This window comes from Histomonas meleagridis (genome assembly GCF_020186115.1).
Source record: "Histomonas meleagridis strain 2922-C6/04-10x chromosome Unknown contig_11, whole genome shotgun sequence".
NCBI classification, from domain to species: Eukaryota; Parabasalia; order Tritrichomonadida; family Dientamoebidae; genus Histomonas; species Histomonas meleagridis.
In genome coordinates this window covers 120,779-139,134 of record NW_027150754.1, presented here as the reverse complement: position 1 = coordinate 139,134, position 18,356 = coordinate 120,779, and the positions used below count along the sequence as shown (strand labels likewise).

Here is an 18,356-nt window from a genome sequence, read left to right as displayed (position 1 = left end):
AAAATCGACAACTTAAACAAATAAATGATAAATTGAAACGAAAATATAATGAAATCAAACAAAAGAAGAAAAAACTTGAAGAAATGAATCAAATTTTGAATCAGAAGAACAACGAATTCAAACAAAGAATAATTCAATCGACGATTCGTGCAACAGAAGCGAATAATAAAATCAATCGATATGAAAATATTCGAAATCATATTCAAGAACGAGAAGAAAGAATAGATAAACTTCAAACACATTTAAGTCGACAACAAAAGAATCAAGAAAGAGACAAAAAACGAATTAAAACACTTCAAACACGACTTCAACAAATCAAGACAACGAAAGATAAAATCACGAAAGAGAATGACGAAATGAAAGAAACCATTCAAAACATTGATGAAGAACATATCGAAATTCAAGAACAAATGAAATTATTCGAAGACGAAATCAAAGAACTTCAACACCGCAAAAAATGAAATCGAAAGTAACAATCGAATATTAAATATTGAATTGAATCAATTACGAAAAACGACAAGAAATTCAAGAAAGAGAAAAAGAAACATATTTCAATATTAATGAAGAAAAATTAAAGAATTATGAAATATTGAAGAACAAAGTTGCAAAACTTGAAGAAAGTAATCACAAATATCGAATGTTAATTAAATTAATTCATCGAACGACAAATTCATCGACGACATTACCAACATCAGTTGAAAAGTTTCTTAATTCCACATAATAAATTTGGTCATGTATTTATATATATGCTTTGATACAAATTTTAAGCTTATGTTTGAAATTAAAATCTAAATAATCATTTTCGTTTTGTTAAATCAATAATGTTTAATGAAATGTTATCATAAACATCTAGATCTATCCCTATGTAAAACTTAAAAAAAAGTTTACATTAGGAAAAATGATATGCGTTGTTATTAACATAAAACTCTAAATAGAATTTTTTACATTAATTTTTTTTATTACAAAACAGTTTTAAACATTTATATTTAGTTAAAACACATGATATATATCTCCACTTGATGAAGCAACATAAATTCCGTCAATTTCTGGACAGCAGTCTAATGATGTTGGTGGCGTTGGCAATTCAACTTCTATCATTTCGTTTTTTTCCATGTTAAAAAATTGCAAAATATTTGTAAATGGATATCCAATGCATAATGTGTTGTTATAAAACAATGGCTTCGGCTTAATGTAACGTTGTTCATTTGCAATATTAGTTGGCGCTTGGATGACGTGCGTTATGCGTTTGGCCATTATGTCGATTATTCCCGATATTCCGCAAGAAAACTGAAACGCAACATTCCATGGCTGCAAATTGTTTTGGATGAGAGAGTAATGCGGCTTGGTGATTTTATCAGAGATCTGTGAAAAGATATCAAAGGTACAAAGTTTCCGAGTCATATTTCGTGGATCTAAAATTGAAATTGTTCCATTTTGGCATCCAAGAATTATCAGATCAGAGGTTAGTGAAACACTCTGAATATTAAAACTACGCTTAAATGTAAGAAGCTGAGGTGGTGATGTTGGTGATCGAAAGTCCCATAAACATAAACCAGAATTGCTGGTACCAGCAATTAATAAATTATCATAATAGGACGATGAAACAAATTGATACCGCTCTGTACTTTGAAAACTTGGGCGTTTAATATTCCCTATTGTTATCCCATAATTGGTATCAAAAATCATGGGTCGAGTTGTATGTAAAACAATAAAATGATTTTCATCCTTTATAAAAACAGTAACAACAGCAGATATTTGTTTGGAAGAAACTAATGAAAAATCTGGCATATGATGAATATTTACAACTCCTTTTGAAGTTAATGAAATACCATAATCTTTTGTAACTTGCACTTCAGAAAGGAATTCCATATTTGTGGAGTTTGGCATCGTATAAATTACTTGTGGTGGTGGAACTCCATTTATTGTGGAACATTCCATATATGTATCGTCATATTCACTTTTTTAACCGAACGATATGATATTAGTGGCCGTTTATATCTTTGGTTCTCTAAAAACTTCAAATGTCAGATGATTTGTTTCCAAAAACTGTTTTTGTAAAAGAGCTACCAGATGAATATAAAATGTCTGAACTCGCTGAGCTACTTGAACAATTTGGGAATATAATCGAAATTGCAAAAATGGAAGATGGACATATCTGTGTTCAATTTCAAACTGGAGCAGAATCCAAAGCAGCAGTTACACAAGCATCAGGAAGGAAAGGTAAAACACTCGAATTTAAAGGAAAACTTCTTCATATTATCCCAAAGCGAAATCGTAAGAAAGGGAAGCCACAGAATAAATAGACAATTTTTTAATAAAGATATCTTATTTTCAGTTTAAATCATATTTTAAATTAACAAATTAATTTATTCATCATTTTCAAAATAAGACATTATGTGATAAAGATAGATACTGATTGTTCGATCACTTTCTTGATAAATTTTTATGAACTCATTTATATATTGACCAATATAATTTTTTGCTTCATCTGATTTTTGTAATTGGGTTAACAAACATTGTAAAATCAGTTTTCCTGTTTCATTGTCATCTGGATCAGCGAGATCTAACAAGTCATCGATGAATCCATTTTCATTTAAATAATTGATTACATCTGTATCCATATGCGAAGTACCAATGCACAGTACTAACATTGATTTCTGTTTCATTCTAAATGGATAGTTATGGATAAAATCAAAAAATTGTTGTATATGAATTGAATTCATTAATATTTCTGCATTTTGATTTGACATTAGTAAATAATAAAATGTTTGACAACATTCGCTTTTAACATCAATTTCATCGGTTTCCAATATATCGGAAAATATTTTCAAATTATTAAATGAAATTTCGGCATTTGAACTCAAACAAAAATTGATGATTTTCAAAGAGTACAAAGCATCATTTGGATTTACTGAAAGAGATAATACTACAAAATCAAAAAGAGATAATGATTTATCTAATAAAAAATTAATAATGTGATTTTTTTCTTCATTTGTTTTTCCGAGCTGAATAATGTTATGAACTATTAGAAGAGAGTAATGAAGTTCATTATTCTTAAATAGATATGAAATAATTGGCCAAATGTTTTGCAAATCAGTAAATTGAATAACTCGAGAAAAGATATAATAAATAAAACCAAAAGAAGGATGAAAATCATTTGAATGAACAAAATCATTGTATTTGCGGAATAAAGATTCATTGAATTGCATTAGTAAAAAAGATAAAACTTCACCAAAAGATTGAATTATTGAAACTCCAAAAGTATTTAAAGTTGTGAATAGTAACAAAACAAATGAATCTTTTGAAAAATACTGATGAAGAAAGTGATCACAACTAAACAATGTTGCTAAAAATTCATAAAATATAGAAATAGTTTCAAAGGATTCACAGTTCATAAGCAAGAATTTAGCATGCTTCCGAAAATGATTATCCAAAAAAATTGGCAATAAAAAAAGTTCTTTGTTTTGTAGCTGTTGAATCAGGAGTTGAGCTTGTTCGATCAACACATCAAATTCTTTATTATTTATTGATGCAATTATTTGAAATATAATATCTTGAAAAAAACATAAGTCTTCTGGATTTAAAAGTTCTGGTTCTTGTGCATGATCATTTAACGCGGTTATATTTTTAACTCGAATGTGCTGTCGATCCTTTGTGATTAAGTTAAAATCTTTGTACACCTTTTGACATTTTTATTTTATCACAAAATTTCATCATAAATCATTCAAGTTTTGTCATTTGATATTTTCATTCAATTTTTGCGTCCGTTAAACATTATATGGATGAATTTTCTAGTTTCTATGCAATTTCAGCTACAGATATGTCACTTGGATCATTTGATGGATCTATAACAGATAATGCAGAAGATGCTTCAAAAATGATAGTTAAGGAATTAACAAATACAACAGAAATTTCATTCATTTCATTCGGTCCAAGTACAGTAACATCACATTCTTACATAATTGGGCAACAAGCAATTTTACAATCATTAATGAGATCTTTTATTGATGCAGAATGTGAAATTCAAATATTCATTTTTAATTCTTTCACCCGAATTCCTTTTGGAGAAGGAAAGTACTTCTCAGTGAATTCAAATTCAGACATAAATTACATTTTAAAAAAATGTGATGAAATTGATAATACAGATTTTATAGGGATTAAAATGAAAGTACAGAAATATCAAATTAATCTTTTTTCACTCCCTCCGTTTGAACCATTTCGCAGTCAAAAAGTATCCAAGCTAAAAACAGATGGTTGGAAATTCATCAGAAATCCGTCACCTTACATCTTATCAAAAACAATTTTTGTTCTACACTTTGACCCGCAACTAAAAACAGAATCTACTATCCTCCAATTACTATCATCTAAGAAACCCAATATCAAAGTGTCAAAAGATAAGAGCGGCAGTGATTTCACCACTTCGGTGCATATAGATAGTTCACCTAAAAGTCCAACTAAACATAAAAAACAGAACAGTTCCAAATCAAGCGCATTATCGAAAAGTGACACACAATACAGTGACGATTATAACCGTCAATACTCTTCCGATGACGGTAACAATTACCAACACTCGCACACACCCAACGGCAAGCGCTATAAAAAGCGCAATAGAAGTAATAGTAATGGTGGTTATCAATCACAATATGTTGAGTATTATTCCCAATCTTCTGTTAATACTTCATCACAAATATCAACAGATGAAAATTCAATAGAACACAAAATTGATAACTATGTTTCTAATCTACATCTCCAAATTCCTTCGCTTAATAATCCAAATGTTGACGATTATACATTATTACAACATCTTTTCTATGAGCGTTGGAAACATGAAGCATTAAATCGAATTCGTAATTCACTTCTAACACTTCGAAACACGATTCACAGTAAATTCAATTCTGAGCTAAATCAACTTCGTGAAATAATTAATTCCGATGATCCAACACAGTTTTTAGATCGTGAAGAACAGAAATTGCGGCTCCTTGAGAAAATGACCATTGAAGAAATCCAACATTCAGTTGAACGGCGCCTTGAATCATACGCAAATGCAACCACACGAGGTCTTTTGCATTCTTTCCAAGTTATATGTGGAGATCATTTAACACTTCAGAGACAAATACGTGAGAAAAGAGATAAAATTAGAAGTTACGCAATGGAAATACGAATTTCACAATATAAAAAAATGAAAAAAATTGAAGAATACCATAACAAGTTGGAGATGTTAAAGAACGGAGAAAAGGTCGAAATCGAGCTAAGAGAAGCACTGGAAAACCATCAAAGTCTGAAAGAACAATTGATGGAAATAGAAAGCGATCAAAAAGAATTGATAAAGGAAAGAGATAAAGTGAAGAAAATTTTGGAACTAAAGAAAAAAGAAAAAGCGGATGCGGAAATTGATAGAAAATTACAGTCGATATTCAGAGGAGAAAACTTTAGAAAGTAATTGTTTATTATGTAAAATGTATAACATATATATCTTTTTCTCCTATTGTAAATATCCGTCTGTTTGAATTACATAGTTTTTATTATCTCAAAGAAGAGAAAAATTTGAAATTATAATTTAATCATATAGAATATATTTAATTATATATATATAATATAATTTTTGCGAATTAAATTTGTCGGTTCCTCAATACTGATACCTTTTAGTTGGAACTTTTTCATCCACTTCACTTAGGAGAACGTTAACAATAAAAATTTTTGCAAATATGAATTAAATTATTAAATTTTTTAGGACGGATGATATTTCTATTTACCAGCAAACTATATAAAAATGTATGATTTATTTAAATTTTTGTTGTCGGTCTACAGGTTTTTCATCTCAGTCTATATGGATATAACTTTGAAATAAGTTTCACTTTGGCAATATCAATGAAATGATTTAAATCAATATAAAAAACCAAAAATTAAATCTAATTTTAAATTTACATAAGTAAACAGAACGTACGTACAATGAACAAACAAAGTACAGTTAGTTTTTCTAAAACATATAATTTATTAATAATAAATTATTTTTCATGCATTTCTTTAGACTTCCTCATATTTACCTCTTCTTCTACGTCATTTACACTTATAGTTAATTCCTTTTGATAACACTCCAAAGCCAATTTATTCCATTCTTCGATTTTATTTTTTATGTATATAATCATTTCGTTAATTAATTCATTTCTCAGTTCCTCGTAACTAATTTTCCTTTTTAGTATTGAGAAACTTTCCTTTATACCGACGTTTAATGTATTTTTTAGCTTTTCGTTTAAATCATTAAACTTATCCGAAGTGTGTGTTGGCTGAAACTGAACCATTTCCAAGAAGAATCCATTTCTTTTTTTCCATTCAACGATTGTATCGAAGAATTCGGAAGGTTTTGTAAATGATTTATTTATTAAATATTTCATAAACTTATTAATTTCTTCGTTTAAATAATTTTTAATAGTCGAAAAAGTTTCGTTTAATTCGTTATCTTTTTCGTTATTATTTAAGTTATTAATCAAACAAAATATGTTCGACATTATTAAAACAGTTCTTTTTCTTTTTGTATATTTCGGCGCAATAATGTTCACAAGCCAACTGACAACGCCGTTCGATATCATTCCGAAAGTCTTCTCCAAAATTGGTTTATCTTTTTTGGTACAAAACGATTCATAATTAATTGCAAACTTCGGAAACAATATAAATACGTCCAAAATGTATGACTTCTTCCGCTTTGGCTTCGATGTATTTAATGAGTTTATTTGCGATGATATAAATTGATTCCAAAGATTCTTCGGTATTAAATATAGACTTGAAACATCAATTTTACAATAATCAAGATAATATGAACATAAACTATAAGTTTTCAGAACGAAAAATGGATCAATTCCGAAAATCGCCTTAACGAAATTATCAAATGCTTGTGTAATTTTTGGAGTAATAATTAATTTCATTAATTCGTTGTCTTTAATTTCCCAAAAATCACTTAAAACTGAACTTTCAGTACAAAACATTTTCGTTATTGTTTGGATTAATGTCTCTAATCTATCGCATATAAAATCACGATCTTCTGATTTGATTTGTTCGTTGGTATAAAACGCGTATTTTTTATTCGGGTCTTCTTTTTTCTTGGATTTAATTTCTTCTAATGTTGCATTGATCTTTGGTATTAAGATCTTTTCTAAATAGTTTTGGAAGCAGCCAATGTAATACTTCGTCGATATGTCATTATAACATTCGGTAAAATTATCGCGAACATAATATATAAATTTCCAATATGGAAAAATCGCTTTTAGGATGGTGTGTTCTGAGACATCTTCACTAAAACACTTTTCTTTTTTACTAGGTAACTCATTCGGTATACATTTTACGGGGTCTTTGTTAGAAGAAAATAATATGACGCGATCAATATTTGATAAAAAACTTTGCATAAATTCAGTAAAACTAACAGAGAAACTATACAAATATTTAGAAAGCGATTCCTTCCTTTGGATGACGCATTTGGGCATCTTTTGTAGGATTTTGGGAATATCAGTTGATCGATAATCAGAATCGATATCATTTATCTTTTTGTAGAGGTCATCAAGTTGTGCAATGTCTTTGAATTTTGGTTTAGTTAGAGTGAGAATCCATTCTTGTGGAATTGCAGCAGCTTCATATATCTTGGTAAGCTTTTCAAGAGCTTTTTTCTTGTTTTGGGTGACATAATCTTCGGTGTCTTTTGCATTTGTTACGTCAAGAGATTTGAGTGATTCATAAACGATATGTTCTTCAGCACTATTCTTTAAGGCAGTGCTTTTGGCTTCATTAATGACTTCTAAAACATCACTTAGTTCATTGATTGATTTTGTTAATAGGTTTGAATGCACAATTAAGCTTGTTGCATTATTGTTATAATGATTATTAATAGTAGTCTCTAAAATTTGTGGAAGCTGAGAAATCGGTTTGTCTTTGTATGGTTCTGCCAATGTCTCGATTTTTTTCTTTTCTTGCTCATCAAAACCAACATCATTACTAAAATTTTCGGAAGATTTTGTAGGTGAAGAAAGTTGCAAAGTTAATGAATTCCTTTTTGTGGGAAGCTCAAGGTCTTCAAGCTTTGGAGGTGGCGCTAATTTAGTTCTTCCTCTTCGAAGATGAGACATTTCTCCAATGCCTCAGCCCCTTTGAAAACCTTTGAATTTGTTTGTATAAAGGTCGTTATGTAGAAAATTTCAATTATTTTTTGCTGAACTGAAGTATACATTAGTGTGATAATAATATAATGTATTTGAATTAAAAAAACATCAAACAAAAAATCAGTTCAATATGATATTTTATACATGTTGATTTAAATCCATTTATTAATCCAATCTAATTTAGACAAAATTTTTTATTGTCTATAGTATATTTATTTTTAAATCTCTTAATGTTCTTGAAGTAATGTTATGATTTCTTGATCCTTTCTTTTGGATATCAATTCCTTATGCTTCAATAAGTATTTTAATTTCATTCGTATAATCATATTAGATAATAAAAGCGCTATTTCATTGAGTTTGATAAAATCTTAAATATTATGTTATGAGGAAAAAAAAATGGTTTAAATATTTACTGCATTAATTTTGATTCCTTTTTGTTCGCTAAGAAATTGAACAACTTGTGGATGTGTTTTACTTCCTAACATAAGTGATGTGTAAATAACTTAAAAAAAATCCCCATTTTTTATATATAAACATCACACATTTAAATGAAATCCATAATAAAATATTAAAATATTTTTACAATTAATATCGATTGGTTTTGATTGAAGTAATAATTGAACAATATCAATATGCTGTCTCAAATATTAAAGAAAAATTCCTTATATTTTTTAGAAACTCAAAAATATATTATTACACGTTATGTTATTGAAATAAATATAATCATGTGCATTAAAATTAATTCCTTTTTGTTCAATAAGTAATTTAACGATTGATGTATAACCATTTTCTGATGCCCAAATAAGTGCTGTTCGTTTACATTGAAAAAAACTCCGTATTTTATATAAAAATATTAAATATTTAATATTAATTGTAAAAAACAAATTTGGAATTTATCACAACTATTAAGTTCTATTCCTGGATATTTAAGAAGCATATAAACAACTTCAGTTTTACATAACTGTGATGCAATCATAAGCGCTGTGAAAAATATTTAAAATATATTCCATTTATTATATAAAAATATTAAATATAAAAAGCAAATTTTGATTAAATTATTTAATCATGTTTAATATTAACATTAATTCCTTCTTTTTTTAAGAAGTAATTGAACAATTTCAAGATAACATTTTTCTGATAAAATGATAAGTAATGTATTAAATATTACAAAGATTTTTTAAATATGTTGTAAAAAAGTTACTTTGATCTCTGGCATTAACATCAATTCCTTCTTGTTCAAGAAGATATTCAACAAGTTCAAAATTTTTATATATTGAAGTTTATAATAATATATCTTTTGGAACTGAATTTTCTTTTTCTTTTAAAAAATGCTTAAGAAGAAATATATTCCAGTTTTTCACTATATCAATAATTAGAAAATCATTAATTTTCATTCCTTTATCAATTACAAATGATAAAATTTCATAATTGTGACATAATATACACGTTTTTCCTAATTCTGTTAAATCTTGTATTTTTTTATCATAAAGATATTTAAAAATATCATTCCGCTGATATATAATTGAAACTTCATATGCTCCTTCAAATGATGAATGATTTTGCTCACATAAATGAATGATTTCAAAATTTCCACCTGCAATTGCATATTTAAATGTTTTTTTCTATATTTGCATCATTCATAAATAAATATTTAAAACATTTAATTGATCCAAAAAAAGCTCCATAATCAATTAATGAAACATTTTCCCCATTAACTAATGAATATCTTTCATAAAGTGATAATTCAATTATTTGATTATAGTCGAAATCAGTTTGTGATGAAATTTCTTGAAGTTTTTCTATTTCGTCATTTCGATTTATTTTCGCAATTTTATTCAGATTATGTCCTTCTTTACTGAATTTCTTATGAAGATCCCAATCATTCTTTGATAATTCGTCATGATTTTTTATGATTTGATCAATAAATTTATTATGATAAATACTTTCAATTTGCTCTAATTTCATATAATGTGCAAAATATGGATTGTTTTCATCTTGAATTAGAATTGGATTAAGTAAGTTATGTTCTATCATTCTATCTTTGAGATATGTTGCTTCTTGCGTTTTTACTGATGATAAAATTTTGAAATGCATTTAATATTTTTATTTTATTTTGATGCATTTCTTCATTGGCTTCAATGTTTTTCATAAATGCAAAATATATATCACAAACATTGGGAGATGAAACAAAGTATGAATATATTATCTGACTAAGAATTAAGTTAAATGAGAAGACATATTTTTCATCATATAAGTTAATAACTGTTAATTGCAATATATTATAACTACCATTTATATAAAAAGAATTTTCATTGCAAAAAATATAATCTATTAGTTTCATCAACTTCAACCTGTATCCCACTATCAATTATTAATTCATTTAATATCGTAGCAAAAGATTGTGAATTTAAATCTGAATATGATTTTTTAGAATAATATATTTCATTATTAATTTCAATATAATCATTTTCATCAATAACTACAATATTACAATTTGTTGTTAATGAATTTACTATTAAACTACATCTTCGTGTAAATGGACCTGGTACATTTATATTAATTTTATTATAACTATTACTATCATATGAACCAATTGTATAATCTATAATTTTATTAAACATTTATATATATATATATGTTTGGCTATTTTAACCTTATAAAAATTATGATTTTAATTTTTTAAAATTAAATTTTATAAAATCTTTTTTTTTTTTTTTTTATTTTAATAAATACATGCCAAGGAAATTAGATTCCAAAACAGTTAAAAATCTATATAATAAATATGGTTATACTTTACCAGATAATTTTGAACATATAAATACTACTACTCAATATAAAGTATTTGATGAAAGAAATAATAAGTATACCAAATTATCTTATAATCAATTACAATATAAAATAAAGAAAGGTTTATCAGAATATGATGCATTTGATGATTATTATAATATAGCATTATCTGAAGATGGACCTAGAATCAAAAATAGTATATTTGATATCTCATTATCAGATAAAGAACCTGCAGAGAAACCTATAAAACATAATAAAACTGTTAATAATATAACTAAAGAATTAATTAAGAAGTTGATGACTCAGCAAGACTTTACTTATAACAACAACAACAAAAAGGATATATTATATGCATTAATGTATGCTATAAAGGCAATAGGTTCTAAGATAAATAAAGATATTAGAATGACAATAATAGATGATAACAATAATATATCTTACTATCACGGAAATATGAACACAGTTAACTTATTATATGATATTATAAATGAAAAAGATAATATTAGTGACAGTAAAACTTTAGCATTAGATACTTATAAAAATATTAAATCCATTAAATTTGAATTCAAAGATTTAAAGAATGGTAAGAGAGTTAATCCAGGATTCTTTCCATATATTAATATTACTGATCTAGATCTTACTAAATACGGTATCTTTAACAACATCAACAATGAGCATATTAATGAGTCTTGTTTGATACAATCATTTATTGCTAGTAATTTATTTACAGATAATGAGATTAATATGTTAAGATCTTTTATTAATATTAGAACAGTTCCTTCTGAACAATTAAACAAGATATCAGATTTATTAAAGGCACATATTAATATTAGATATATGACTAATGAAGGTTTTACTCACAGAGATTACGGTAAACAATATGAAAAACTTATAAAGTTAATCATTATAGATAATCATTATATGTTTAATGATACTGTTAATTTATCAATTGAAAGTATTAAAAACTATGATAAAAACAGAACTATAGAATATGCTGCCAAACCAACCTCTATATATCATTTAATTAATACTATGAAAAAATATAATATATTAAAACCTATGGTATTAATACTTATAATAAGTTGTGTTGGAGTTATAAAACCGTAAATAAACCTTATAACAGCTATAGATTAATACATATACCAGATAAAAAGAATATACCTAAATTTGTTAAAAGAATGAAACACAGCAAGAAGTTATTTGGTTATGATATTGATTGTGAAAAAGATATAATATTTAGATTAAATATATTACAAAACTTAATAGATAGAAATATAGCTAAAACCACCCATAGAATAGATGTTGTCAAATATTATAGATATAGTGACTTAATGTTAAAGATTATGAATATGGGTGTTTTGATGGTGTATATGAATTATCAGGTGATATTGCTAATAAAATACGAAATGAATGTATATTTCCTAAAACTATATGGCAACAAATACATTTAACAGGCAAGTATTATTATATAGATCTTAATGGCGTATATATGTCATCTGTAATATCAATACCCGCAGGTAAACCTGATGAAAATGGCAATTTCAAAGGTGAAAATACTAAGATAAAAGAACTTATAAATTTATTATATAATTTAAGGATGAAAGCTAAGAAATCTGGTGACAGTAAGCTGGCTACTACATTAGAATTTATGATGAATAGTTGTTGGGGAATATCTATTAGAAAACCATTTAATTTTAATAAGAAATTAAAGACTAATGTTGATAAATATATTGAAGAATTTGCACCATATGTTATTAAATATGACAAAGATAATTATGTTTATACAGTAAAACCTTATAGAGAACACTTTACTTATCCACAATTAGCAAGATCAGTATTAAACAATTTAAATGATAAAATGAATCATATTAAAAGTTTAATCTTCAAAGTATATTATTCTAAAGTTGATTCTTTATTAATATCTGAAGAAGATTATAACAAATTATATGAGTTAGGATATATTGGAAATAAATTAGAACAATTTAAGATTGAACATATATTTAAAGAAATATATATAAATTTTGTAATTATATATAAATACTAATTGAATAATAAATCTACAATGAATAGGATATATAGGATTCTTTCCATCAGAAGTAAACTAAATATTAAAAGTAGAACCATCAGAAGGAGCATTATATATAACAGTTGGTTTTTCATAAAAATCACCTTTAACACCAATAAATCTTCTTTTACTATCACTGAATGAAGCATGGAATTCTAAATATTCTCTATTCCAAACATTATAGAATGTTTTATTTTTAGTATGTTCAGTTAATATTTTTATATCATTAGTTATAGTACTTTGATTTAAAAACTTTAAGAATTCAATAAGATTAGTATTAACACTTGGTTTAATATCATTTATACTATAAAAGGCGTTATAATAAGCATAAATACTATATGTAGTTGCATCATTATTATAAGAAGTAGAAGTCATAACAAAATTAACATCTTTTGTTTCATCTCTTGAAATACTATATGTAATATTTGCATTGTCTTTAGTCCAGCTTTCACTATAAATAACATCACCTGTAATTTCATCAGGACTACTTAATGTTTTTATATATGCACACGATAATATTAATTTACCAGTATCATCATATGCATAAGATAGTTCATAACTACTAAATGCATTATTAAATAATGTACAAATTAATATATTTTAATTTTTATAAATTTTACGATAAAACTTTTTGAATAACACGATATGTAAACTAACCGCTATCCATGACATTTCATATGAAATAATGACCATAAAATAAGTCAATAACAAATTGAGAGCTATTGTTGTCTGTCAGTTCACTGTTGTAACATGGTTGTATAAATCTGACAATTCAAACCAAAATGTTATTTTACAACCATTCAATTCACTCATTACAACCCAGCTCGTCCAAAAACAGGTTAATCCGAGCAGATCAGTTAATGTAATTTATTTATAATGTGGTGGAGAATGTTTTTATTTAACTAAATTTTTTTTAATGCAATATTTGAAAGGATCTTTTCATTTAATAATTAACACGAAAAATAAATATTTATAGCATTAATATCAATTCCATCTTTTTTCAAGAAGTAATTTAACTATTTCTGTGTTACCATTTTCAGATGCATTCATAAGTGGTGTATTAAATAATTTAAATAATTTCCAAATATTATTTTGAAATATTAAATTATTAAAATAAATTTCAAATAAAACAAATAAATATCTTTATTATTAATATCAATTCCTTCTTGTTCAAGAAGTAATTTAACTATTTCTGTGTAACCATAATAAGATGCTTCAAAAAGTGCTGTTCTAAATAATTTAAATAATTTCCAAATATTATTTTGAAATAAGAAATTATGAAAGCAAAAATTATCTTTAGCATTAAGATCAATTCCTTTTTGTTCAAGAAGTAATTTAACTATTTCTGTATGACCTTCATAAGATGCTATCATAAGTGCTGTATCAAATAATTTAAATAATTTTCAAATATTATTTTGAAATACCAAATTATGAAAGCAAAAATTATCTTTAGCATTAATATCAATTCCTTCTTGTTCAAGAAGTAATTTAACTATTTCTGTGTAACCATAATAAGATGCTTCAAAAAGTGCTGTTCTAAATAATTTAAATAATTTCCAAATATTATTTTGAAATAAGAAATTATGAAAGCAAAAATTATCTTTAGCATTAAGATCAATTCCTTTTTGTTCAAGAAGTAATTTAACTATTTCTGTATGACCTTCATAAGATGCTATCATAAGTGCTGTATCAAATAATTTAAATAATTTTCAAATATTATTTTGAAATACCAAATTATGAAAGCAAAAATTATCTTTAGCATTAATATCAATTCCTTCTTGTTCAAGAAGTAATTTAACTATTTCTATATGTCCATCTCTAGATGCATTCATAAGTGCTGTATTAAATAATTTCCAAATATTATTTTGAAATATCAAATTATTAAAATAAATTTCAAATAAAACAAATAAATATCTTTAGCATTAATATCAATTCCTTCTTGTTCAAGAAGTAATTTAACTATTTCTGTATAACCATTTCTAGATGCAAACATAAGTGCTGTTCTGAATAATTTAAATTATTTCCAAATATTATTTTGAAATTTCAAATTATTTAAATTTATTTTATCTTTAGCATTAATATCAATTCCTTTTTGTTCAAGAAGTAATTTAACTATTTCTGTATGACCTTCATAAGATGCTATCATAAGTGCTGTATCAAATAATTTAAATAATTTCCAATTATTATTTTGAAATACCAAATTATGAAAGCAAAAATTATCTTTAGCATTAATATCAATTCCTTTTTGTTCAAGAAGTAATTTAACTATTTCTGTATGACCTTTTGATGATGCTTCAAAAAGTGCTGTTCTAAATAATTTAAATAATTTCCAAATATTATTTTGAAATACGAAATTATAAAAACAAATATCAAATAAAACAAATAAATATTTTTGATATTAATATCAATTCCTTCTTGTTCAAGAAGTAATTTAACTATATCTGTTCGACCATAATAAGATGCTTTGATAAGTGCTGTTTCAAATAATTTAAATAATTTCCAAACATTATTTTGAAATATAAAATTATCAAAATAAATTTTAAATAAAACAAATAAATATCTTTAGCATTAATATCAATTCCTTCTTGTTTTAAAACGTATTCAACAAGTTCAATATTTCCTGATCTAGATGAAAATATTAATATATCATGAGGAATTGAATGCTCTTTAAGAAAATCTTCAACTAAAAGAATATTTCCAATAATTGCTGATTCATTAATAATATCATCATTTATTTTCATTCCTTCTTTAACTAAAAATGAAAATATTTCATAATTATGATACAAAACACAAAACTTTCCTATTTCTTCTAAATTATTAATTTCTTTTAATTTATTCTCATAAATATAATGAAAAATTTCATTTTGATGAAATGCAATTGCTGCTTCATATGCATCTTCAAACGATGAATGATTTTGTTCACATAAATGAATAATTTCTTCATTTCCACCTGCAATTGCATATGTTCCAGTATATTTTACTTTTGCACCATTCATAAGTAAATATTTAAAACATTTAACAGAAGAAAAAAATGCTGCATAATCAATTAATGTAACATTATATTTATTGATAAATGAACATCTTTCATAAAGTGATCGTTCAATTGTTTTATTAAAATCAAAATTCGTTTGTGATGATATTTCTTGAAGTCTTTCGATTTCATCATTTCGAATTATTTTTGCTATTTCATTTGGATTATGCCCTTCTCTAATTAATTTCTTATGAAGCTCCCAATTATTCTTTGAAAGTTCTTCATAATTTACAAAATCATTTTCCCTTAAAAGGATTGCTAAATCTTCTTTAGACATATAATATGCAAAATAAACACTCTGATTGTTTTTTACGATATTTGGTTCAAGAAAATTATGTTCAATCATGGCTTCAAGAAGACAATTTGATTCATATGTATCCATATTATAAAGAAATCGCCCAAATATATCAAATATATTCGATTTGATTTTATTACACTCTTCAAATTTTCTTATTTCTTTTATAATATTCAAAAATAAATTTACTTTATTATTTTTGATTACAAATGAATAATATATCATTTGAATAATAATTAAATCATAAGATAAAGGATGGATTTCATCAAATTTGTTGATTATTAAACCAAAAGACATAGAGAAATTTTCTTCATTCAAACTAAAAATTGCTTGATTTATTGATAGAATTGTTTCCCAGTTGCAATGTTCCTTTGGCCTCATGTGGAAAATATTAATAACGGATATAATTAAAATTTGAGAGTATAAACAAGTGAAAAAGTTGAATTTTTCAAGCAAAAATGAGAATACTCTTGCTTCGTAAAGTGAAATAATAAAAGTTTTTTGTTTGACTTTCCGATGTATCACATGCAGTATTATTAGTCCATTGTAAAAGAGCTGTATACGATCTGTTGGTCAAAAATATAAAAATTCAACTATTGCATTTGTTCAATCTTTACAGGAAATTCAAGTTATTATGTCTCGTTTTTAGTAACGATACGAAGCTCACCTCAACCAGTTTTATTCGATAATACGTAAGTGAAAGCTCAAAGATTTAATAAAAAAATGTTCAACTTCTCGATTTTAAAAAGTGACAATGTCGAATCATATACCTTACAAAAATCAGGAGACTTTAGTCAAATGTTTCCATCTTAATCAACTTGATGATTAATTAATGAATCAATTAAGAAAAAAATTTATATTATTTCGTAATAATTAATGTTATTTTTTTAAAATATTCTACATGTTTATGATAACATTTCATTAAACATTATTGATTTAACAAAACGAAAATGATTATTTAGATTTTAATTTCAAACATAAGCTTAAAATTTGTATCAAAGCATATATATAAATACATGACCAAAAAAAAAAAAAAAAAAAAAAAAATTTATTATGTGGAATTAAGAAACTTTTCAACTGATGTTGGTAATGTCGTCGATGAATTTGTCGTTCGATGAATTAATTTAATTAACATTCGATATTTGTGATTACTTTCTTCAAGTTTTGCAACTTTGTTCTTCAATATTTCATAATTCTTTAATTTTTCTTCATTAATATTGAAATATGTTTCTTTTTCTCTTTCTTGAATTTCTTGTCGTTTTCGTAATTGATTCAATTCAATATTTAATATTCGATTGTTACTTTCGATTTCATTTTTGCGGTGTTGAAGTTCTTTGATTTCGTCTTCGAATAATTTCATTTGTTCTTGAATTTCGATATGTTCTTCATCAATGTTTTGAATGGTTTCTTTCATTTCGTCATTCTCTTTCGTGATTTTATCTTTCGTTGTCTTGATTTGTTGAAGTCGTGTTTGAAGTGTTTTAATTCGTTTTTTGTCTCTTTCTTGATTCTTTTGTTGTCGACTTAAATGTGTTTGAAGTTTATCTATTCTTTCTTCTCGTTCTTGAATATGATTTCGAATATTTTCATATCGATTGATTTTATTATTCGCTTCTGTTGCACGAATCGTCGATTGAATTATTCTTTGTTTGAATTCGTTGTTCTTCTGATTCAAAATTTGATTCATTTCTTCAAGTTTTTCTTCTTTTTGTTTGATTTCATTATATTTTCGTTTCAATTTATCATTTATTTGTTTAAGTTGTCGATTTTCTTCTTCTAGATTTTCATTTCGTTGTTTATTATTTTCATTAATTTCTTTAAGTTTCAGAATAATTTGATTTCGTTCTTCAAGTTCTTCTTCTTTCTTTCGTTTAAATATTTCTTTTTCTTGAAGTTGTTCTTTTAATTTGGTTTGAATTTCATGATTTTGTTGATATATAAATTTTTCTTTTTCATTATAATCATTATTAAATCTTAAATATGATGAAATAATTATATCATAAAATGGCGTTTCGTGAGAAATATCTTGAAAAT

At 25.4% G+C, this 18,356-nt stretch overlaps 1 protein-coding gene across 1 annotated transcript; it reads left to right on the top strand.

Annotated features, from left to right (window-relative positions):
* Nucleotides 1-2,021: 2,021 nt before the first annotated feature.
* Nucleotides 2,022-2,303, top strand: GO595_000644 (uncharacterized protein; the record flags this gene model as incomplete). Its single annotated transcript, XM_067919796.1, has 1 exon — nt 2,022-2,303. The coding sequence occupies one exon, from the start codon at nt 2,022-2,024 to the stop codon at nt 2,301-2,303; it is 282 nt and encodes a 93-aa protein (XP_067779113.1).
* Between the last annotated feature and the right edge of the window lie 16,053 nt (nt 2,304-18,356).